This window comes from Martes martes, assembly GCF_963455335.1.
Source record: "Martes martes genome assembly, chromosome: 4".
Lineage (NCBI taxonomy): Eukaryota > Metazoa > Chordata > Mammalia > Carnivora > Mustelidae > Martes > Martes martes.
Genome location: NC_137891.1, coordinates 117,417,166 through 117,441,459, shown reverse-complemented (window position 1 = coordinate 117,441,459; position 24,294 = coordinate 117,417,166). Strand labels below are relative to the sequence as shown.

Genomic DNA, 24,294 nt, shown 5'->3' with positions numbered 1-24,294 from the left:
GAAATTCATCATTGTTTCCTATGCAAATCTGTATCTCTTACTGTCATATGGCATGATGTCACTGTATGACTTCTCATCTAATTTTGGGAATTTATAGACAACTTATTTTATTTTTGCTAATCTACCTGTAGTAGTCAGAATTCTCCAGAAAAAGAGAACCAATGACTTTGTGTGTACATATGTCTTTATATACATATATATATAGAGAGAGAGAGAGAAAGAGAGAGAGAGAGATAATTGACTCATGTGATTATGGATGTTAGCAAGTCCAAAATCTGCAGGGTGGGCCTGTAGTCCAGAGACCCAAAGACACAATGTTGCAGTTCAGGCTTGAAGTCTGTCTGCTGGCAGAACTCTCTTGCTTAGGGGAGGTTAGGTTTTTGTTCTCAGGCCTTTGATCAATTAGATGAGGCCCACACACATCTTGGAGGGGAATTTGATTTACTCAAAGTTCATTGATTTAGATGTTAATCTCACCTAAAAGCACTCTTACAGACACATCCAGAATAATGTTTGATCACATATCTGGGAACCATGGCCCAGCCAAGTTGACACATTATATTGAGCATTATACCACCCAATTTTAAGCACAAATGTCAAAAAATGACTTGGATTAAAAGGCAGAGAGGAAAAAAAAAAACAAACAAAAAAACCCCCTCATTTAGAAACTGAAATGAACTCAGTATGACCAGACCCGTGAGTTCGAAAAAAATGACCAGGGAAGATGAGACTGGGGAGAAGGAAAGACCATATCATGCAGGACACTGCAGGTCCTGATAAGGGGAGCAGCCCTTACATTAAGAGTGATAAAGAGTCATTAAAGTGTTTTAAGTCACTTAAGATGTTTGCTCATTCATCTTCCCTCTTTATCATTCTGTCCCTTCTGTCAACCAATATAGTTTGTGTTGAGTTGACCTCACATTGGCCTCAGATATTGAGCATAACCAATCCCCTTGGCACACCAGGCAGCTCAGGGAGGGACCAGTGTGTAACACAGTATGACCAATGCTGGAGCTTCAGAGAGAGAAAGTGTCCCTTTCTTGTTGGATTTGCTAGTGTGACCATATGATACTTAGAAATTCCTGCAACCAACTTGCTATCATAAGACATGGCAACTTGAAGTTCAAGCTGACTCAGAGAGAACAGAACTATAAGACAAATCTTGGTAACAGATTATAATCTGCACCCTGGATCAAGCTGTAACTGAAACTAGACTACTCCTAAAATGTTCAGCTAAGAAAGAAAATTCCTTTTTATTTGATTAAAACTTGCAACATGCATATGCTTAACTAATATATGTAACATGATCATATTTGTATTTTAGGAAGCTCATATTTGCAAGGATAATGGATTGCAAGGGGTAAGCAGGGAGAACTGTTAAGAAATTAACTGGTAGGGACACCTGGGTGGCTCAGTTGTTTGGACGACTGCCTTCGGCTCGGGTCATGATCCTGGAGTCCTGGGATCGAGTCCCGCATCGGGCTCCCAGCTCCATGGGGAGTCTGCTTCTCCCTCTGACCTTCTCCTTGCTCATGCTCTTTCTCATTGCCTCTCTCTCAGATAAATAGATAAAATCTAAAAAAAATAAAAAATAAAAAATAAAAAAAGAAATTGACTGGTAGTCTACTTGAGAGATGATATTGGCCTGTACCAGAGGGTTGCAGTTGGGGGCAGAGACGTGATGGATTTAAGAGATAGTTAGGACACTATATACAGGAGTTGGGTGTGAAGAGAAAAGAATGATTTCTCAGTTTTCTGACTTGAGCAACTGGATTGGTGGCATCATTAATTGAGGAGACCAAACTGGGCATAGGGTTTGCCTGTGAAACATCCACAGAAGACGACAAATGGACTGTTGGGTATATGGGTCTGAAATTCAACAGAAAGGACTAGGCTGGATACACAAATTTGGGGGTCCCTAGCACATAGAGGGTAAATTAAGTTATTTAGTGTGAAAGACAAAATACCAATTGCTTCTCAGCCTTTTGGCTAAGATCAAGTGTAGAAAAGACAAAATAACAATATTTGAGGAACAGGCAAAGGAGACTGAAAGGAGGCTATTCACGAATGTGCAGTGTCACAGGAAAAAGAAAGGATAGGGTTTAAGAGGGCCAGAGTGGTCTGCAGCAGTGAATACTAAGAGCTAAAGCCTGACAGGACTAAGAATCCAGAACATGGTTGGAGATCTTTAGAAAACTTAGCACATATGGTGAGTGCTGTGAGGTGTGTAAATCTGGTGATTCACAGACCTGTACCCCTGGGGCTAATAATACATTATATGTTCCCAAAAAAATTAAAAAAAAAAAAAAACAAAACTTAACACAATATTGGGCAAGGAATCCAGACTGTAGAGGTGTGTGTGTGTGTGAGAGAGAGAGAGAGAGAGAAAGTAGTGTTATCAAGTGAAAAAACTTTCAGGAGTTATTCCACTTTGCAGTAAAAGTTTGCAAAACTTCTGGGCTAAGTCATCAGTTCTTCTTATTGCTAATACTGACATATTTGGTGCCTCTATCCACTCTCATTTCTAAATATCATCAATAAACCACAGATTCTCAGATGTGTAAATCTCTAGCCTCTTCCCTAAACTCCAAGCTGACCCTCTAGCTGCTTACCCACCATCTCCATCTGAAAGGTAATGAGCTCTTTTCTCAAACTCAAATGTGTTCAAAACTGACCTCCTGACCTTCCTCCAAGACTGCTCCTCCTGGAGCCTTCTTGCCTTCAGTGAGAAACTCAATCCTGGCCTTTGCTCAGGCCAAAAAATGGACTCTTCTTCTTCTTCTATTTTTTTTAAAGATTCCAAGTATCTATTGACATTCTGAGTAAGAATCCCAACATATTTAATATTGCTCCTAGTTTAGCATATAGGAGTTATTTCCCTAAAATGTTAACCGCAGCTGGATTGAAGTATTTGAAAAATGTGGCAATGCTGCTTAAATAAGTCTACCATGTTATAAATCTACTGGAGAGCCAAAGGGATCTACCTTTACGGAATTTGGAACAAAAGAACAAGCAGCAAAATTTATTGAGGTAGTGAAGAACCTATAAAGAAAAGCAATGAAAATTAGTAAGTGCTTTAAATAGTAACAAAACTTTTTTTTTTTTTTTACCTATTTAATTTCAGTTTCATAACAACCCACCAGAATAAGCACCAAGAAAGCCTGGTTTATTTCCTAAGACAGTAAAAAATATAAGATCCTTTGTGCCCTTAGAATAGTTGGCAAATTATTTAATATTAATATTTAAGTAGATGTAGTTGAAGCTAAGTAAAAACTAATGATAACATTGTTACAGAAAAACAGAAAAAGAAGTTACAGAAAAAAGACAAAAAAGACAAGCTGAATGAAGAAGGAAGACGCTATCCAGACCAAGAGTCATCTGTGGGCACAAGCATGGGAAATATCTGTAAAATGAGAAGATCTAGGACCACATCTGAGGGTGCTGAAGTAGAGATTACTAAACCTCAAAAGTCACCCTTAAAGGAAAAGAAAAGAAAAAAAGGAGGGGGGTGGCGGAAGCGCTAAAGTATCCAGTTTACCTTCATTCAGCACAGGGAAGAGGACGAGAACTACTCTGAAGATGCAGAATACCTAATTCCCAGATGGAAAGTGAAGTCAATAGCTCAGAAAGACAATGTTAAAAAGAAAGCTTCATTAATTTCCAAAGACAACAAAGGTATACACAAATTTAAGGTTAGGATTAAATAGATAAGGTTTTCTTATTTAACTTAAATCTTTATTTCTTGATATGTCATTTTAAGAAGTCTCTGATAGAGGAAGAGAATATAGGAGATGTAAAACATGGATCTCTCTTAATGGTAAAAAGGAAGTATAAGAAAAAACATAAAGAGAGACAAAAAATGTGAGAAGGGATTCTACCATTAAGAGTATTGTCAAAGTAAGTTGATGATACAAATTCTACTGTTGGCAATTGACACACTTCATGGACACACTTTTGATTCCTTTTATAAACTCTGTTAGCAGATCCTCTTGGTCCTGCCTTAAAATATCTATCCAGAATCTGACCATTTATCACCTTCCATTGCCACCACAATGATCTTTTATGTGAATTACTGTACTAGGTCTCCTTATCTCAACCTTTGCTGACCCTGTGGTCTATTCTCGGCATAGCAGTCAGAGGGACACTCTGAAGAGATGTAAAGACTTCAAGAACCTGGAGTGCCCTCAAGAACAGATTATGATGAATGTATTCCCAATAGCAGGAAAGAGGAATAAAAGACCGAAGCCTCTGTTTGAGAAGATCAAATGAAGGGGGAAGAGGCTGGGAACTCTTAAAGGAGTGCAAGGCAGCTGTGATTTAATGCTAGGAGCAACTACTTTGAGCAACAGCTGCAATAGAGATCACCAGGAACCAAAGACATAGAGCAAGGTGCTAGATGTGAGCGGGGCAAACCAACCAAAGCCGATCCTAATGCTCTTGTTCTGTCAGTCTTAGGTTCTTGCAGACCCTTCTGTCCAACCCCTTTTGGGTTTCACACTGTAGCAGTGTGTCTCTAACCACAGTTAGACCTGGATATCTAATCAGGCACCTGGAAGTCTCAGGTCTAGCCTTGGCTTCTAAATTCCTAGAGATGTTAGGCTATACTTTAAAATTTTCTTTGTTCCAATATTGCACTTATTCACCCACAGATCCCATGTTTAAAATCCATGCCTTCCTCCTCCCGAAGTCAACTCTTTTCATCCCAGCCAAGTGGAAAGGATGGTAACCTCTGTCCCTTGATTCACTGAAACAAGGAGTTTGCTATGAACCAGTCCTAGGCCTGACTGTTGGACCAAAATATGGAAGCCCTCCAGTGGTCACAGAAATTGTAGAAACCCAAATGTTGGGGTGGGCATTTGAGGTTTCAATGATCACAGTATCAGATTCTAGTATAGAACACTCTGTCTACTGAGAACTCCGGCTTATTCTTTAAAGATCCTGTGAAGAAACCCTATGAAAACAGTGCTGATGAAATTCATTCATGTGTTTAGCTGTAGGTTGTGACTTTTCATTGCTGTATGCTATTCCATTTTATTAGTATACCCCAAATATTGACTGTTGATGAACACTTTGGTTGTTCCCAGTTTGGCATAATTACAAACAATGCTGCAATGAACATTATTTTAAATGTTAAAAATAAGTATAAAGTGGTATCCTGGTTGTCTGGATTGAACCATTATCCTAACACTATCCTTACACTACATTACTTCTCTGACCTCATACTTGCTACTTTGTGCCTTGGTTATTATATCCAGCCATACCAGACTCTTGGTACTCAGCAGATATGCTGAATACACCCTCCTGTTACAGTCTTTGCACTGGTTATTCCTTCTGGATAGAATGTTGCTCCTGAAGATCTCCACAGGGGTCCCTCCCTCCTCTCCTCTAAGTCTGCCTCCATGGTCCCTCCATGAGACCTACCTGACGATGTTTAACATTCCAAATTGCTTCCCTAACACTTTCATTCTCCTCTATCCTGCTCTACTTCTTTTCTTCATACAATTTCCATGTATAAGTTTGACATTCGGTAAGATCATAGGATACAAAATTAACACACAGAAATCTGTTGTATTTCTATACACTATTAATGAAGCAACAGAGAGAAATTAAGAAAGCAACCCCATTGACAATTGCACCAAAAAGGATAAAAAATTTAGGAATAAAATTAAACAAGGAAGAGAAGGACCTGTACTCTGAAAACTAAAAAACATTGATGAGGGGCACCTGAGTGGTTAGGTAGGTTAAATATCTGCCTTCAGCTCAGGTCATGATCCCAGGGTCCTGGGATCGAGCCTCACATCAGGCTTCCTGCTCAGTGGAGAGCCTGCTTCTCCCTCTCTCTCTGCCTGCTGCTCTGCCTACGTGTGCTCTTTCTCTCTTTCTGTCAAATAAGTAAAATTTTTTAAAAAATTGGTCAAAGAAATTGAAGATGACACAAATGGAAATGTATTCCATGTTCATGGATTGGAAGAACAAATATCATTAAGTTGTCCATACTGCCCAAAGCAATCTATAGATTTAATGTAATCCCTATCAAAAGACCAACATTTTTCACGGTACTAGAACAAATAATCCTAAAATTTGTATGGAACCACACAAGTCTCCAAATAGCCAAAACAATCTTGAACAAGGAAAACAAAACTGGAGGTATCATAATATCATATTTCAAGTTATACTATTAATCTATAGTATTCAAAACAGTATGATACTGGCACAAAAACAGACACACAGATCTATGGAACAGGATAGAAAGCACAGAAACAAATCCATGATTATATGGTCAATTAATCTTCAACAAGAGAGGCAAGAATATGCAATGGGAAAAGGAAAGTCTCTTCAACAAATGGTGCTCGGAAAACTGGACATCTAAATGGAAAAGAATGAAACTGGACCACTTTCTTATACTATACTTAAAAACAAACTTAAAATGGATTAAAGACCAAGGTGAGACTTGACACCATAAAAACCCTAGAAGAGAGCACAGGCAGTAATATCTCTGATATGGGCCATAGCAACGTTTTTCTAGATAGGTATCCTGAGACAGAGGAAATAAAAGCAAAAATAAACTACCTGGATACATCCAGACTGAAAGTGAAGGGATGGAGAAGCATCCTTCATGCCAATGGACCTCAAAAGAAAGCTGGGGTAGCGATTCTCATATCAGATAAATTAGATTTAAACTAATGACTGTAGTCAGAGATAAAGAAGGATCTACATCATTCTTCAAGGGTCTATCCACTAAGAAGATCTAACAATTGTAAAATATTTATGCCCCCAATACTGGAGCAGCCAAATATATAAGACAACTGTTAATCAAGATAAAAACTCATATTGATACGAATACGTTAATAGTAGGGGATCTTAACATGCCACTCTAAGTAATAGATCGTCCAAGCAGAAAATCAGAAAATCAATAAAGAAACATGAGCATTGAATGACACATTGGACCAGATGGACCTCATAGATATATACAGAACATTCCACCCTAAAACAACAGAATACTCATTCTTCTCGAGTGCACATGGAACTTTCTCCAGAATAGACCACATACTGTGTCACAAATCAGGGCTCAACTGATACCAAAAGATTGAGATGTTTCCCTGTATATTCTCAGACCACAATGCTTTGAAACTGGAACTCAACCACAAGAAAAAGTTTGGAAGGAATTCAAACACATGGAAGCTAAAGACCACCCTGCTTAAGAATGTTTGGATTAACCAGGAAATCAAAGAAGAACTTAAACAAATCATGGAAACCAATAAGAATGAAGACACTTCGGTCCAAAACCTGTGAGATACAGCAAAGGCAGTCCTAAGGGGGAAATACATAGCCCTCCAAGCCTCCCTCAAAAAGTTGAAAAATCCAGAATACACCAGCTCTCTTTACACCTTTAGAGAACTGGAGAATCAACAACAAAGTAAGCCAACCCCATGCACAAGAAGGGAAATAATCAAGATTAGAGCAGAGATCAATGAGATAGGAACTAGGGATACAGTAGAACACATCAATGAAACTGGAAGCTGGTTTTTGAAAAGAATCAATAAGATCGATAAACCATTGGCCAAACCAAACCAAAAGAAAAGAGAGAAGACCCAAATTAATAAAATTATAAATGAAAAGGGAGAGAACATGACTAACAACAAGGAAATAGAAACAACCATCAGAAATGATTATCAACAGTTATATGCCAATAAGTTAAGCAACCTAGACGAAATGGATGCATTCCTGGAAACCTATAAACTTCCAAAACTGAATTAGGAAGAAATTGACAACCTGAATAGACCAATATCTAGTAATGAGATTGAAGCAGTGATCAAAAACCTCCCAAAACACAAGAGCCCAGGACCTGTTGGATTCCCTGGAGAATTATACCAAACATTCAAAGAAGAAATAATACCCATTCTTCTGAAGCTGTTTCAAAAAATAGAAACAGAAGGAAAACTTCAGGACTCTTTTTATAAAGTCAGCATTACCCTGATCCCCAAACCAAGCAAAGACCCCACCAAAAAGGAGAATTTCAGACCAATATCCCTGATGATTATGTATGCTAAGATTTTCAACAAGATCCTAGCTAATAGGATCCAACAGTACATTAAAAAGATTATCTACCATGACCAGGTGGGATTTATCCATGGGATGCAAGGGTGGTTCAACATTTGCAAATCAATCAACGTGATAGAACAAATCAATAAGAGAAGAACCACATGGTCCTCTCAATTAATGGAGAGAAAGCATTTGACAAAATACAGCATCCCTTCCTGATTAAAATGATTTAAAGTATAGGGACAGAGGGAACATTCCTCAACCTCATAAAATCTATCTATGAAAAACCCACAGTGAATATCATCCTCAATGGGGAAAAGCTGACAGCCTTCCCTTTGAGATCAGGAACACAAGGATACCCACTCTTGCCACTGTTGTTCAACATAGTGCTAAAAGTCCTAGCAACAGCAATCAGACAACAAAAAGAAATAAAAGGTATTCAAAATGGCAAAGAAGAAGTCAAACTCTCTCTCTTTGCAGATGACATGATACTTTAAATGGAAAAGCCAAAAGACTCCACCCCAAAACTACTAGAACTCATACAGCAATTCAGTAATGTGGCAGGATACAAAATCAACGTACAGAAATCAGCTGCTTTCTTATACACTAACAATGAAAAAATAAAAAGGGAAATGAGAGAATCAATTCCATTTACTATAGTACCAAGAACCATAAGATACCTGGGAATAAACCTAACCAAAGAGGTAAAGGATCCGTACTCGAGGAACTACAGAACACTCGTGAAAGAAACTGAAGAAGACACAAAAAGATGGAAGACCATTCCATGCTCATGGATCGGAAGAATAAACATTGTTAAAATGTCTATACTGCCTAGAGCCATCTGTACTTTCAATGCCATTCCCATCAAAATTCCACCAGCATTTTTCAAAGAGCTGGAACAAGCAATCCTAAAATTTGTATGGAACCAAAAGAGACCCTGAATTGCTAAGGAAATGTTGAAAAAGAAAAAAACAAACAAACTGGGGGCATCACATTGCCTGATCTCAAGCTTTACAACAAAGCTGTAATCACCAAGACAGCATGGTACTGGCACAAAAACAGACACATAGACCAGTGGAACAGAATAGAGAGCCCAGATATGGCCCCGCAACTCTATGGTCAAATAATCTTCGACAAAGCAGGAAAAAATATACAGTGGAAAAAAGACAGTCTCTTCAATAAGTGGTGCTGGGAAAATTGGACAGCTATGTGGAGAAGAATGAAACTCAACCATTCTCTTACACCATACAAAGACAAACTTGAAATGGATAAAAGACCTCAACGTGAGGCAGGAATCTGTCAAAATCCTAGAGGAGAACATAGACAGTAACCTCTTTGACATCAGCCGCAGCAACTTCTTTCAAGATATGTCTTCAAAGGCAAAGGAAACAAAAGTGAAAATGAACTTTTGGGACTTCATCAAGATCAGAAGCTTCTGCACAGCAAAGGAAACAATCAACAAAACAAGGAGGCAACCCATGGAATGGAGAAAATACTCGCAAATGACACTACAGACAAAGGGCTGATATCCAAGATCTATAAAGAACTCCTCAAACTCAACACACACAAAACAGATAATCATGTCAAAAAATGGGCAGAAGACATGAACAGACACTTCTACAAAGAAGATATACAAATGGCTAACAGACACATGAAAAAATGTTCATTATCATTAGCCATCAGGAGATTCAAATCAAAACCACACTGAGATACCACCTTACACCAGTTAGAATGGAAAAAATTAACAAGGCAGGAAACAACAAATGTTGGAAACAATATGGAGAAAGGGGAGCTCTCTTACACTATTGGTTGGAATGCAAGTTGGTGCAGCCACTTTGGAAGACAATGTGGAAATTCCTTAAGAAATTAAAAATAGAGCTACCCAGGGCGCCTGGGTGGCACAGTGGGTTAAAGCCTCTGCCTTCGGCTCAGGTCATGATCCCAGGGTCCTGGGATCAAGCCCCGCATCGGGCTCTCTGCTCAGCAGGGAGTCTGCTTCCTCCTCTCTCTCTGCCTGCTTCTCTGCCTACTTGTGATCTCTGTCTGTCAAATAAATAAATAAAATCTTTAAAAAAAAAATAGAGCTGCCCTATGACCCTGCAACTGCACTACTGGGTATTTACCCCAAAGATACAGATGGAGTGAAAAGAAGGGCCACCTGTATCCCAATGTTCATAGCAGCAATGGCCATAGTCACCAAACTGTGGAAAGAACCAAGATGCCCTTCAACAGATGAATGGAAAAGAAGATATGGTCCATATATACAATAGAGTATTATGCCTCCATCAGAAGTGATGAATACCCAACTTTTGTATCAACATGGACGGGACTGGAAGAGATTATGCTGAGTGAAATAAGTCAAGCAGAGACAGTCAATTATCATATGGTTTTGCTTATTTGTGGAGCATAAGGAACAACATGGAAGACATTGGGAGATGGAGAGGAGAAGTGAGTTGAGGGAAATCAGAGGGGGAGACAAACCATGAGAGACTGTGGACTCTGAGAAAAAAACTGAGGGTGTTGGGGGGGGGGGTTGGTGAGCCTGGTGTTAAGTGTTATGGAGGGTACGTATTGCATGGAGCACTGTGTGTTGCGTAAACAATGAATTTTGGAACACTGAAAATAAAATTAAAAAAAAAAAAAACTACTGGGACTACATCAAAATAAAAAGCTCTGCACAACAAAAGAAACAATCAAACCAAACCAAAAGACAACTTCTGAATGGGAGGAGATATTTGCAAATAACGTATCTGATAAAGGGTTAGCATCCAAAATATATAAAGAACTGATACAATTCAACACCCAAAAAATGAATAATCCATTTTAAAAATGGGCAAAAGGGGCACCTGGGTGGTTCAGTGGGCTAAAGCCTCTGCCTTCGGCTCAGGTCATGATCCCAGGGTCCTGGGATCGAGTTCTGCATGGGGCTCTCTGCTCAGTGGGGAGCCTGCTTCCTCCTCTCTCTGCCTGCCTCTCTGCCTACTTGTGATCTCTGTCTGTCAGATAAATAAACAAAATCTTAAAAAAAAAAATTAAAAATGGGCAAAAGACAAGAACAGACATTTCTCCAAAGACATACAGATGGCCAAAAGACACATGAAAATATGCTCAATATCACTCATCATTAGGGAAATGCAAATCAAAAGTACAATGAGATTTCACCTCACACATGTCAGAATGGCTAAAATCAAAAACAAAACAAGTATCAGTGAGGATGTGGAGAAAAAGGAACCCTTGTGCACTGTTGGTGGGAATGAAGACTGGTACAGCCACTGTGGAAAACAGTATGGAGGTTTCTCAAAAAATTAAAACTAGAACTACCCTATGATCCAGTAATCACACTACTGGGCATTTACCCAAAGAATACAAAAACATTAATCTGAAAAGACATATGTTTATTGGGTATGTTTACTGCAGCATTATTTACAATAGCCAAACTGGAAGCAGCTCATGTGTCCACTGATAGATGAATGGATAAAGAAGATGGACTATGACTCAGACATAAAAAAGAATGAAATCTTGTCATTTGCAATGATATGGATGAAGCAGAGAGTATAATGCTAAGCAAAATAAGTCAGAGAAAGACAAATACTATATGACTTCACTCACATTTGGAATTTAAGAAATAAAACAAATGAGTAAGGGAGAAAAGAGAGAAAAACCAAGAAAAACCAACAGACTTAGATTAGTGTCTGTCACATAGTATGAGTTCAATGAGTGTTAAAGGAAGGAACAAAGGAAGGAAGGAGGGGGAGGGAAGGAGGAAAGAAGGAGAAATTTTACCCTGAAGAGAAAGAAATAATAGGGTAGTAGATAGCATTTAGGAGAGGATTTTCTAATAGAGAAATCTGGACATGTTTCACTGCTGAGGAAGGGAACCAGAGGCTGAAAATACAAGAGAATGGACTAAACCAAGTGAGAATGTAAGAAGAAAGGGTGGTAGGATTAGCAGTGGACAAGTCCCGGACTGCAAAGAGCAGATTTAAAATCCTGGCGAAAACTGTATCATGTCCCCAGCAAGAGTGGACGGGCTAAAAATTATACATGGGATTTATACTGGTATGCAGTAGTCAGCTCTTGAGGTCCTGGGTTTCCTTCTGCATGACTGGACCTGGTTCTACCTTCCTACCAATCCTCCCCATTCTGCTCCAACCCTGGATGAAATGAATAAAGGATGAATGCTGGTGCAGATAGGTCATAGGCCTGTTGGTAGGATCTCAGTTGACAATGCTTGTCTGGCAGCATCTGTTTTTACATTTTGTTTTTCACACAAGTGGGAGATGAGGTCATTATCTGTGATTTAATTGTGCTGGTCCTGGTGGGCTTTGAGATGTAGAGAGAAAGGAGGTTGGATATTTTTATGGTAGAGAACAGGAGAGTATTAGGAGTTGCTGTTGTGGTAACAGGTAGAGAAATCTCATTAGGGTGTCATGGAAGGATTAAATCTAGTTAAGCTTAACGATGTTCATTCGTGGTTGTTGGTATCTGCACAATTGTGTATTTTGTGACAGCAGTAGTCAGCAGCCCAGTATAAGCATTTAAGCACCTGGGGGGTGAAGTTTTGGGGTTTTTTGACCAGTTAGGTGAGATATAACAATGGGCAAGTTATTCAAGGCAGCAAAAGTATCTTGGTTGAAGTGAAAGATGATGCAGTCTAAGCTGGGCAGGGAAAATATAAGGGGACTGATGGGAATGACATAGAGGGTTCCATGTGATTATCAAAATTCAGCTGGTATAAAAATCACCTTGGAAGGGCCAGATCCTGAAATTATTTTCAGCAGGTCTAAGGTGAAGACCAGAATCTATTCTCATGGATTGATTCTGATTCTGCTGTAAGAAGGCCATAGACTTTTTTTTTTTTGAGAAATAGTGGATTTGAAATGAAATTATAGTGAGTTTAAAGAAGTGTTATTTTGAGAGCAGATGAGAAACATCAAGAGAATACTATAGGCATAGGTGGGTACGGTGTGAGATGACTAATTTATTTTCTCAAAGGTGACACAGCCTTAAATGATGAAAGGTCCAGGGTGTACCCAAGGGGGTGGGTGGCTGAAGTGGAGAGTGGGGTAGAGGTGAACATCACCAAAGGTGAGGTCAAAGTTCTGAAAGCCTCCATAATCCATGTGGACCTTGAAGCCACTCTGGAAGATGGCAGTATTTGTGACAGAGAAGCAAAACTGTGAGCAAAGTTCAAAGGCACTGGTAAATGAAGGGGAGGAAACTACATGTGAGTAGAGAAAGAAAGGACTTGGAGTTGAGGGCCTATAAGTGGCAAGAGTTTTCACACAATGGTGGAGAAATGGAACTGGTACTAACATTAGTTGAGGGTTTACTGAGGCTTTACATATATCAATCCATTTTATCCTCACAAACTTCATCTAAAGTAGGTACTATTTTTTTAAGTAAGTTCCATGCCCAACATGGGGCTGGAATTCATGACTCCAAGATCAAGATTTGCAGGCTCTACCCACACAACCAGCCAGGTGTCATAAGGTAGGTGTTGTATTTTATTCCCTTTTTATGATGAGGGAACTGAAGCACTGAGAGGTGAAGCATCAACCGGCATCTCACAGTTCTTATCCACGATGCTACTCTGCCTGAGGTAAAATGGTACCGGAAGGTGTTTGCATACATTTCAACTGAAAAACGACAAAAAAAGAAAAACCCCAGTGGGGTTAACATTTTGTAAAAGCAATGGAAATGTTTCTTCATATTTCATTGGTACTGATGTATTTGTTTTTCAATATCCAGCAGATGGCAGCACTAAATAACAATTCCATATCAGGTCATCTAATACAAACCTTCTGCTTGGATCAAGACTTCTGTCCAGTCCATGCCTTAATTATTTCTTCAGCAGCATCCAGTGTACTGTCTTTCTGTAAATAAATGAAATAATCTCAATATATATCAAACAAATTCAAGATGAAGTACATATTTAAATATTTAAAAAATATACCAAAGTCAATGGATCAGGAAAAGTCATGTAATGATTTGGAAACCAAGTGCTCTTCAACCCCTGATAACTTGAGCAGGGCCCAGCTGGGCTCTAGCCTGTCCTTGGCCTCCAAAGCACCGAATCCCAGAGTGTTCAATCTGGGATCATGCCTTCTCAGAAGATGAGTCATTGGAAGCCTTGCCTATATAAAGCCACAACTCTGGGAGGTGCATGGACAGAAACTGGAAAATGGCATCCATAGCATCTTCCTCCACCTTGGTGGTCTAGTACACAGGTCCTGAGCTCTTTAAGGAGCCCAGGAGCAAATTAAACAAATCAATTATTTATAATGTTATATCCCATTACTGCCTAGCTGGAAAAGTGAATGAACTTCCTAAGAATTCAATATTAGAGAAGCTAGAGAAGTGTGACACTGATCACTACATCATACTGTTTTGTGATACTGGCTGCCAGTTTATTGCTCCAATCCTGACACTAAAGAAATGTACAAATCAACTGGCATGTGGCCAAAAAGCATCACCAAGAAAATGATCGACAAACTGTTAAATGCAGTTCAGACTGAAAACTGTTTAACCTGATCCCTGGCAAAACCACATCCACCAGTGCGGACACTCTCACTATTTATAACCAACAGAGCAGTCCAAGCAGCTTGCCGTGCCAAAGAAGACCCAGACTCATAAATGACACTGATGCCGGCAGCGAGTCTGAAGGATGTGCCCATGGGATCCACATTTATTATTTTGGCTTTCTTGCCTCTCACATCACCCCCTTTTGTGCATGACCTGACACCCCTGATGATATCCAGCCATAAGCCTGGGATATTAAAGGACTGAGACTCAGTCTCCAGTTGGGGTATTTGAATATCTTTAGGAAAGGAATTCACAAGGGGGAAATCCTTTCCATTTGGGAAACTGCATGATATTTATTGATTGTGTTTACTGCCTACATTTATATCCAATGCTAAGATTTCTGAAAAAAATCATTTTTCCTTGCTGCTCAGAAAAGCTTACTGAAAATACTGGTTCACTAAAAGCATTAAAATCAGCAGTCTCTCTCCTCTTAAAATGACATTTACAAATATGAAGATGATTTTTTCTGACACAAAATCATGGTGAATGGTACCACTGGCTGGCATTTGCCTAATTGAAAATAGGCACGTTGAGCAAATTACAGCTATCATTCATGAAGTTTTGGATAGTACTCCAAAGATTTGTTTACTTTAAAATAAAGACAGATTTTGGTAAAGTAGAAAAAATATCAAACATAATAGCACTAAATGAAGACTTAAGTGAATATTTGATCTCGAGAGAATTTTCAAAATTTTCAAAAATGAAAAGGCAGACCTATAAAAGGAATACAATTAAATTAACATATAGTTATGGAAACAAATCAGAGAGTGTAGAAGAGCTTACAGAGTCAGAATCATCTGCTCCTCCTCCCTACTCCTTCCTACTATGCCCACCATCCCCCAAGACAACTTTTTATGGTAATTTCTGGTTTTAGTTCTAGTGGATACCTCCAAGATCTAAATAATGCATTTGGTTTTATTTCCTTATTTATCGACTTCAGACAAAATTCACAATTCTCTGCTCTGAATGAGGAAAAATTGTTCGTTTATACTACTATGCCCATTCCCTTCAATGTTTCAGTTATGATTTCTCATAAAACTCATTTGCTTTTTGAATAGGTAATACCAGCATATGGTATAAAATTAAACTGACAAACAGTGAAAATCAACCTCTTGTTTTTCTCCTCTGCTTTTTCTACTTCTTTTCTTTTCCCTCTCTACTGAATGATTTAATTGAAAAGCCATTTAGTGGGGCTGAGTGAAGCAGGTGTCCACATATGGAGGTAGGGGAAGCCTGGGCAGCCTGGTGCAGCATGTAGCAGCCTGAGTGGAAAGAGGAGGGTTTCTTATGTGGGTGGCATGAGGTGTTGGTGATGGCAGTGGCAGTGTTGACTGGAACAGGATGTCAGGATCCAAGCAGAGTAAGCCAGCATCTGTATGGCAGGGTGGCTCCAGGCAGGGTGTTGGAATAGATGGGATGAGGCAGGCATCTGCCAAGGTAGACGGGCATGGGATGTCAGAGAGTACGAGGGGTGAAGGATTCCATGCAGTGGGTGACAGTGGCAGCCTCGTGTGCAGTGATGGAGAATTGGAGGAGGGCATCTCTGCAACAGGTGACAGATATAGCAGCCTGGTACAAAGTGTCAAAGCCTGAGGGGTGGTGGCTGGAGGGACAGTGCCACATACAGAGGGACTGATTAAAGATGTGATTCCATGATGAAAGCCAGGGTTTTTTTCACTGTCAAAGAGGGGAGTTGAATCCTTGAGCACCAGTTATTCAAAATGTGCAAGTCAATCCATGGGGAAAAGATCCCAGAAGTAGAATTTCTGCTTCTGGGAGGTAGCAGAGGTATGTGCATTTACATGTGGATGGAAATGGTCAAACTAACCACTGTTAAGAGATTTTACAAATGATACCCCTGCTCTCTGTAAGAGTGTCTTAAAGAAATTTTTAGTTGTTTGGTTGTTTCCAAACTAATAGATAAAATAAAATTTTGTTGCAATTTTAATTTTCATTTCTTGTAATATGACTAAAGGGGGAGTCCTCTCATATATTTGAGAGCTGCTGAGAATTTTACCCATAACCATTGTAAAGTGCTCCTTTTTGGCTTATTTTGCCTTAAGTTTCACCTGCTTTCTTTCAATTTTCATTATTTTGGCATGTTTTGCCATCCTTTTATTTTTAGCCTTTCCAAGTGGTTGAGTCAGCCATGGTAACTTTCCTCAGACTTCTCGGTATTGCTCCCATATCTTCGCGGATTGAGTGTTGATGGAAAGGGGGTGTGTTCACACGGATCCTCTTACTCTGCCCCCATGAAGGCTTTGGTTTTTTTGTGTAGATGATGAAGGACTGTTTATCTTTTAAGTCCAATATATCTCAGTGTTAATTGTTCTGTGACAATCTTTCCTGAGGCAAAGCATTTCCTTTCAATTTCTGGATTTAGCTGCCTTTTTTTTTTTTTTTTCATTAAAAAAAATGAAATTACTGAGCATTCTTAAGCATTCTTAAAATACAGCTATTAAATTCTTTTCAGGGTCCATTTGTTTCCCCCACCACAGAATTCTAGATATTTCACTTGTCTTCCATATCTATAATTTTTCTAATATTTTAAAAGTCTTTGATCCTCTCCATTCTTCTTTGCTCACTTTTCTCAATCCTTAAGATGCTTACAGAAGTATTCAGTGTTCCCTGAGCTGTTTCCAATGTCACTACAATTACCAATAGCTTGATTTTTTTCCCTTCAATTTTATACCTGAGCTCTGACAAGCTGTCATTTTATCTTCTTATATTATCTGACATTATCTTCCCTGAACTTTTAAAATCTCTGCTTTAATCTCATTTTAAAGGTTCTGGATTTGAACTATCGACTTTTATTTGCTCTATAGCAACATTTCTCTGATTGCATATTCTCTTTCTGACACTTTGTTTTCCCTGCACCTTTCTCTTCCACCCTTAATAGTATATTTTTATAGATTCGCAGCTGATTCTTTTTCATGAGTCATTTTTGATTGAATTACCTCTGTAATCTCTTGCTAGTGCACCTACTGTTCCTTTTGTTCTGGTAATGAATATGTTACCTACTGACTTTGTCTATAATTTGAAGATGTATCTGCAAATCTGAGGAGTTAGGGTAGCACTAGAAGACAGCAGAAATTCTCCCTGGTTCATAGTAAAGTTTAATATGATTGATGTGGATTTTAGTGGTGGGGAGGGTTTTTTTTTTTTCCCTCCCAGATAATTTAAGAGGCTACCTCCAATTTAATCTATCTCCTACACATTGCCCCAACATGGGTTGGAGCAAATATGACAGGTGTGAATAAGAAAATTTATAACCCAACTATAATCTCCTTTCCACCCTGCCCCACACAGGTTCTAGATGGGACAGCTGTCTATCTCTCCTGCCTTGCATGATGCAGAATGAGTCTGGAGAAGCTCCCACTAGTGTACTTATTGTCCTATTGTTTTAACTGAGTAGGTTCCCTGCTGGTGCTGTTTACAACTTGAAGATGTAGACACAAGAGACTTTCTAGGTGTCTTCCCTTTATTTTCACAGTGTTTGGCAACTCTTCTTCATTTACTGGGGAATTTGTGAATCTGTTTTCCATTCTCCTCGTTGTTTTCGACAATTTCCAAGAAGAGAATGGGGAAGGGCAGTGTTTATGATTTTAAAACAGGAAGTCTTAAGTTACTTTTTTTTTTTTTAATTAGTTCTGCTTGTAACTTTAAAAGATACACCTCTCTTTCTAGGATCCACTGAAAGATGAGAATATTCTTGGCCTTACTCTCTCTTCTACAGTTTGGTCAACTAAATAAAATATTAATAAATAAAAATAAAATAAATAAAATATTATTAGGTTGTTAACATTTTTATTCTCTTCTGAATGAGTCTTCCAGAGTTCGTAGATTGTCTTTCAAAGTTGAAAACAATGTTTACATCATTCTGACTAGGTTTATAGATGAATGTGCTGGTAGTTTTTGGATCTTATTAAGCCTGTCTTCAGTAGCAACATCTTAAAAATAGCAATGATGCATATATTCAGATTTTTTTTAAAGATTTTATTTATTTATTTGAGAGAGAAAGAGTGAGAACACAAGCAGGGGGAGTGTTAGATGGAGAAGAAAGCAGGGAACCTGATGTGGGGCTCGATCCCAGGACCCCAAGATCACGACCTGAACTGAAAGCAGCCACTTAAGCGACTGAGCCACCTGGGTGCCCCTCAGATTTTTTTTTTTTAAGTACAGATCTGATGATAAGCAATTCATTTAGCTTTTGTTTGTCAGGAATATACACTTCATTTTCAGTTTTAAAGGCTATTTTCCTGGATAAAGAATTCTGGGCTGATATGTTTTTTATTTTAGCACTTTGAGGATGTCACTTCACTGTATTCTGGTCTCCATTTTTTTTCTGGTAAGAAGTTGCTAAATTCATAAGCATGTGAAGTAGAGTCTTTCTCTTGCTGTTTTCAAGATCTTACCATTACACTTGGTTTTCAGCAGTTTGAGTATAAAGTGTCTTAGGGTGGTTTCCTTTCCTTTCCTTTTTTTTTTTTTTTTAAGATTTGACTAATTTATTTGACAGAGACACAGCAAGATAGGGAACACAAGCAGGGGAGTAGCAGAGGAAGAGGGAGAAGCTAGCTTCCCACCGAGCAGGGAGCCCGATGTGGGACTCAATCCTAGGACCCTTGGATCATGACCTGAGCCAAAGGCAGATGCTTAACGACTGAGCTACCCAGGCACCCGTTAGGGTGATTTTCTTTACAGCCTGTTGTGGTTCACTGCTTTTAGATCTCTAAGGATGTTGCTTTTCACCAAATAGGAGGAAATTTTGGCCATTACTTCTTTTTTTCGGGCTATTACTTCTTAAAATACTTTTTCTGCCACTTTTCTTTTTTTTTTTTTTTTGGTACTCTAATTACATGTATTATCATTTGATACTGTCTCATAGACCTAAGGCTCTGTTCATTTCTCAAAAATAATTTTTCCCTCTGTTTTTCAGATTGGATAATTCTATGAATCTATAATTCAAGTGGGTCTTTATTCCTGATATCCTCAATCCTCTGTCTGTTAAGCCCCATACATTTTTCATATCAGATATTACACTTTTAAATTCCTGAATTTCCAGTTGATTTTTTTATAGTTTTAATTTGTTCATTCATTATGACTATATTTTCCTTTAATTTCTTGAACATACTTCCAATATCTGCTTTAAAGTCCTTGTCTGATGATTCCTATATCTGGGTCACCTTGTAATCTGTTTCTACTGACTACTTTTTTTCTTTATTAAGGGTTATATATGTATTTTTTAAAGATTTTATTTATTTGAGAGAGAGCACAAGCAGGGGGAGGGGCTGAGAGAGAGGAAAAACCAGACTCCCCACTGAGCAGAGAGCGTGACGCAGGTCCTGGGATCATGACCTGAGCTGAAGGCAGACACTTAACTGACTGAGCCACCCAGGTGCCCCAAGGGTCACATTTTCTTATGTCTTCACATGTCTAGTAATTTTTGATTTCTGCTGGACATTGTATTATTACATGGTAAGGTGTCTGATTATGCTGTAATACAGTAAACTCAATACTTCAAAGTGTTGAGTTTTGTTCTGGTAGGCAGTTAATTTCATGGCAGCAAGCCAAAATTTTAAAACTGCATATGAGCACATCATTCCTAGCAAGAGAAAAAAGGTGCTTTATAAATCAGAAGGAATGACATGGTAAATGTGTTTTTGAATAGAACAGGGAACTTACTTTTATGAAGCAAAATCGCACAAACTTCTCAAACTGTAGTTTGGTCTCTGCGTTACAGAATGCTGAAACTGGAATGGCTGACAGTTTCTGAAAAATAAATAGGAAAATAAAATAGGAAAACTACTTCTACTTCAAATTTAATTTTAGAATAGATAAATGTCAAAAACAAATACTTCTAAATGTTCACAACAACTTCTAAAAAGAAAAAATGTTTTTAAAATCCTCCACATAGCCATAAGTGGAATATCACATAACAAAACGATAGTTAACATTGTTCAAAACATGTCAGCAAGTATTCTTCGTAAGTTAACCATAAAATACAGCACAGTATCTCAAAGGCCAATAAACATTACCTTATTTTTAGTCATCCATTTCACAAATTTATAGTCATATGGTTCATTGCTGTCCTTCATACCAGAGAGGTCTGCATCTAAAACAACAATGAAAATTAGATGGTCTTATTATATCTGAGGAGAAGATGTATTTCATTTAAATCTGCCAAGATGCAAAATATTTTCAGAAAATAGTCACAGAAACTACTGAAGTCTCACACTATATGGTGGGTTGGGAAGTGAGGAATTCACAGGGAGGAAGTGAGGAATTCAAATTTTTTTGTTTTGTTTTGTTTTTTTAAGAACGATTATTTCCAAGATTATGTAACTAACTCCATTTTCCATTTGCTATGCAGCCACAAAGTTCAGTCCGAAGTTAATGCTAATCACAATACTGTATGAACCTATATGAAAAATTTGCTTCCTTCCCCTCCTATGTGAACTGATCCTCTGTTATATAAATTTCTATTTATATATATTATTACATAGAAACCTTTTTAATATAAGTTAGCTTAAATGCTTTCTGGAAATAAATCAAGTATATAAATTAATTATTTTAAAAATAACTCATGTTGGGCAACCCTCTGGTTCCCTTTCTTTCTCAGGAGCTTTTGTACTGTCACTTAGATATCTCTCAATAAACTTTTTCTGTTGCCCACCAATAATAATAATAATAATAATAATAAAAAAATAAGTACATAAATAAAAAAATAAAATACATAAAAAATAAAAATAATTCAATGGATGGCTCAGTTGGTTAAGCATCTGCCTTCAACTCAGGTCATGATCCCAGGGTCCTTGGGGTAGGGTCCCACATCGGGCTCCTTGCTCAGCAGGAAGCCTGCTTCCCCCACTGCCTGTCACTCCTCCTGCTTGTGCTCTCTCTCTCTCTGACAAATAAATAAAATCTTTAAATAATAAATAAAAATATACAAAATAAGTAATAAAAAATAATTCATGTTGAAATGGTATGGATTTTCAATTCAAAAGCAAAACTAAAGGTGATGAAAACAGCTGTTTCTTTTTATCATCTCATAAAATGAGTTATACATTTAGATGTACCATAGGAAAAGCGATTTCTAAACCTCAGAATATAGGACATCTTAAGGGGTTTTATATAATAATGGAGCTTGGTAGAGCCAAACATACATAGCTTTCAGGCTATAGGACAGCAAAAATCTCTGGGCATAATGGCCTCTGTTTTTCTCATAACAAATGAAGAAATAAGTCACTGTTTGGTTATAAAAATCAAAAGTTTCCAGTCTTATAAAATTTAGTATATATAAAATGCTTTTCAAGTTCAGTGGAATATAACTTTATTGTAATAGAACCTTAAAACAAACTATTTGGCCAACTTCTATCAGAATAAATTATGCTTTTAAATTTACTAATATTAACACTATAGGGGTTTTTTTGAAGAAAATTGGTTATATATAAAATGTTATTATGCTCCTAATTTTAGATTAGTATGGCATGTCAGAAATATATAAAATAGCTTCAGGTAATACAAAGACCATTGTTGGGGCTCCTGGGTGGCTCAGTGGGTTAAACCCGCTGCCTTCAGCTCAGGTCATGATCTCAGGGTCCTAGGATCAAGCCTCACATCCGGCTCTCTGCTCAGCAGGGAGCCTGCTTCCTCCTCTCTCTCTGCCTGCCTCTCTTCCTACTTGTGATCTCTGTCAAATAAATAAATAAAATCTTTAAAAAAATTAAATAAAATAAAGACCACTGTTTTTTGGAGACAAAACTATTTGGAATCCAGCTATGTGACTTCAGGCAAGTTATTTAAAACTTTCTAAGTCTTCACATCTTTAAAAGTGGAGCTAACAACACTTTCTTCAAAAGGGTGTTTGAAAGTGCTAGGCATGTAGTAGACTCTCAATAGACATTATTTTCCTTCTTTACTTCATTTCAGTATATTCTAAAATAACAAACATTCCCTGATAGCAACAACATTCTAGAAATTTTATTTTTCTTAAGTAAAAAGGGAACTAAAATTTTACTCAGGGGAACACTGGGATCATATATTATTTCATATACTTTTGTTTTAAATTCCACACTAGAACAAGATGATAGCAAATTCTATGTTTAATGGAATACCTAAAAGAACTGACTCCATAACCATGTTAACAGTCACACTTAAGGTTCAGGGACCTAAAACTCAAGACGGTTATTAAAACAAAAGATAAACAACAACAGTAACAAAAACCAGTGACATTGTAAAAAGCCATTTTCCAATAGACAAAATGTTGGTATGACTTTGATACCAATCTTTACTCTCTAATTCTAATATAATTTCACACATAAGTTTCCATATATTTGAAATAATAAAAACTCTTACAAACCTAGCAAAGACACATCAGCAATGATGAAGTATCCCCCATCAGGAACTATGGGCTTTAGGCCAAGATTTTCAAGTAAATGTATCATCCGATCTCTTTTTACTTCTAACTCTTTTGGCAAAGAATTGAAGTAACACTCTGGGTCATCCATGCGCTTGATGTCAATCCAAAAAGCTTGAGCCAAGGCTTCCTGCATGTTAAGAGTGAAACATGTGGAAAGGAAATACGGTAATGTTACTTATTGCTGAATTTATTGGTAGAATTAAAATTGTCTGAGTCACATGATAGGCAAAACAAAGAAAAAAAAGTCATTCAGGGAATTATAGCTGAATTCCTGTGAACTTATGTTAGACTATGTAAATTAACGGAGGAATCAGTTACATGTGAATGATTACATCTAACTTGAAGAACTGAGAATGAGCCATGAAGATCCGAATTAAAAAAGAGGTTTTGTATAAAGATGGCTTACTTGGAAATGAAAAGACATGAAGTTATTTTCCACTGAGATGAGCTGCAGAATGACTTGCTAGCTCTAAGTCTGAAAGATGACCAAAGAAATGATGAACTAGCCAGCCTTTTCCCATTACCTTGGAGGAGGTAGTGGAAATGAAAGCGGACCCACTATGTCACTACCCATAGGTATGCAATAATTCTAACCTAAATTCTAATCCCTGTTCTAATCATTCGTATCCCAGAAGTGTCTATGGACCACAGGGATTAGAAAAGAGTTTCTAAGGTATATGGAGTCACTTCTGTACCATTCCTCAAGAAAGCCAGAAGTGACAGGAGAGAAACTAGGAGAAGGGAAAAAGCCAATGTTGTTAAAGGTCATGTGGGTGTCTGAGGAGGCAACAGGTCAGGAAAAGGTAAACAAGTCTGAATCAGGACACATGTAAAGAACGAGGATCTGTACAAGCAAGGGGGCAGAAGATTGGTAGGTCAGTGTGAACTGAAACAACTTAGAAATACCGGTTCTCAGCACAAAGAAGGAAACATAAGCAAACAATCAATAAGTGGAATGGTTGAGATAGCAGGGCAAAGTGGCCAAATTTTAAGGAAATTAATCAGAACCAAGAGGTATCAAGAATTAAAGGATAAAACATTCATTCAGTAAACATATACTGAATACCAATGTTAAATATTGGCATTGTGATAAAACACTGGGGCTATAATGGTAAATAAGAGAAACATGATCCTCACCATTATGAAGATTCCAGTTGATGTGTACTGGAGGGGGTAAGTGGAAGGGATGAGGAAACAAAAACATGCAAAAGTCAGGATACACTTTGTTCTGTTGGAAGAACTGA

General features: G+C 37.9%; 1 protein-coding gene across 2 annotated transcripts in view; it reads right to left on the bottom strand.

Annotated features, from left to right (window-relative positions):
* Positions 1–11,423: 11,423 nt before the first annotated feature.
* The window catches only part of KYAT3 (kynurenine aminotransferase 3), a 60,951-nt gene continuing 48,080 nt past the window's right edge, over positions 11,424–24,294 (bottom strand). For both annotated transcript variants that reach the window (XM_080803077.1, XM_080803076.1), the window contains 5 exons: positions 22,991–23,177; positions 20,667–20,743; positions 20,314–20,400; positions 13,845–13,919; positions 11,424–13,682 (listed from right to left, as the gene is read on the bottom strand). In XM_080803077.1, the coding sequence (XP_080659203.1) occupies positions 13,857–13,919; positions 20,314–20,400; positions 20,667–20,743; positions 22,991–23,177 (414 nt within the window). In that variant the 3' untranslated portion in view covers positions 11,424–13,682; positions 13,845–13,856. The remainder of the gene's footprint in view (positions 13,683–13,844; positions 13,920–20,313; positions 20,401–20,666; positions 20,744–22,990; positions 23,178–24,294) is intronic.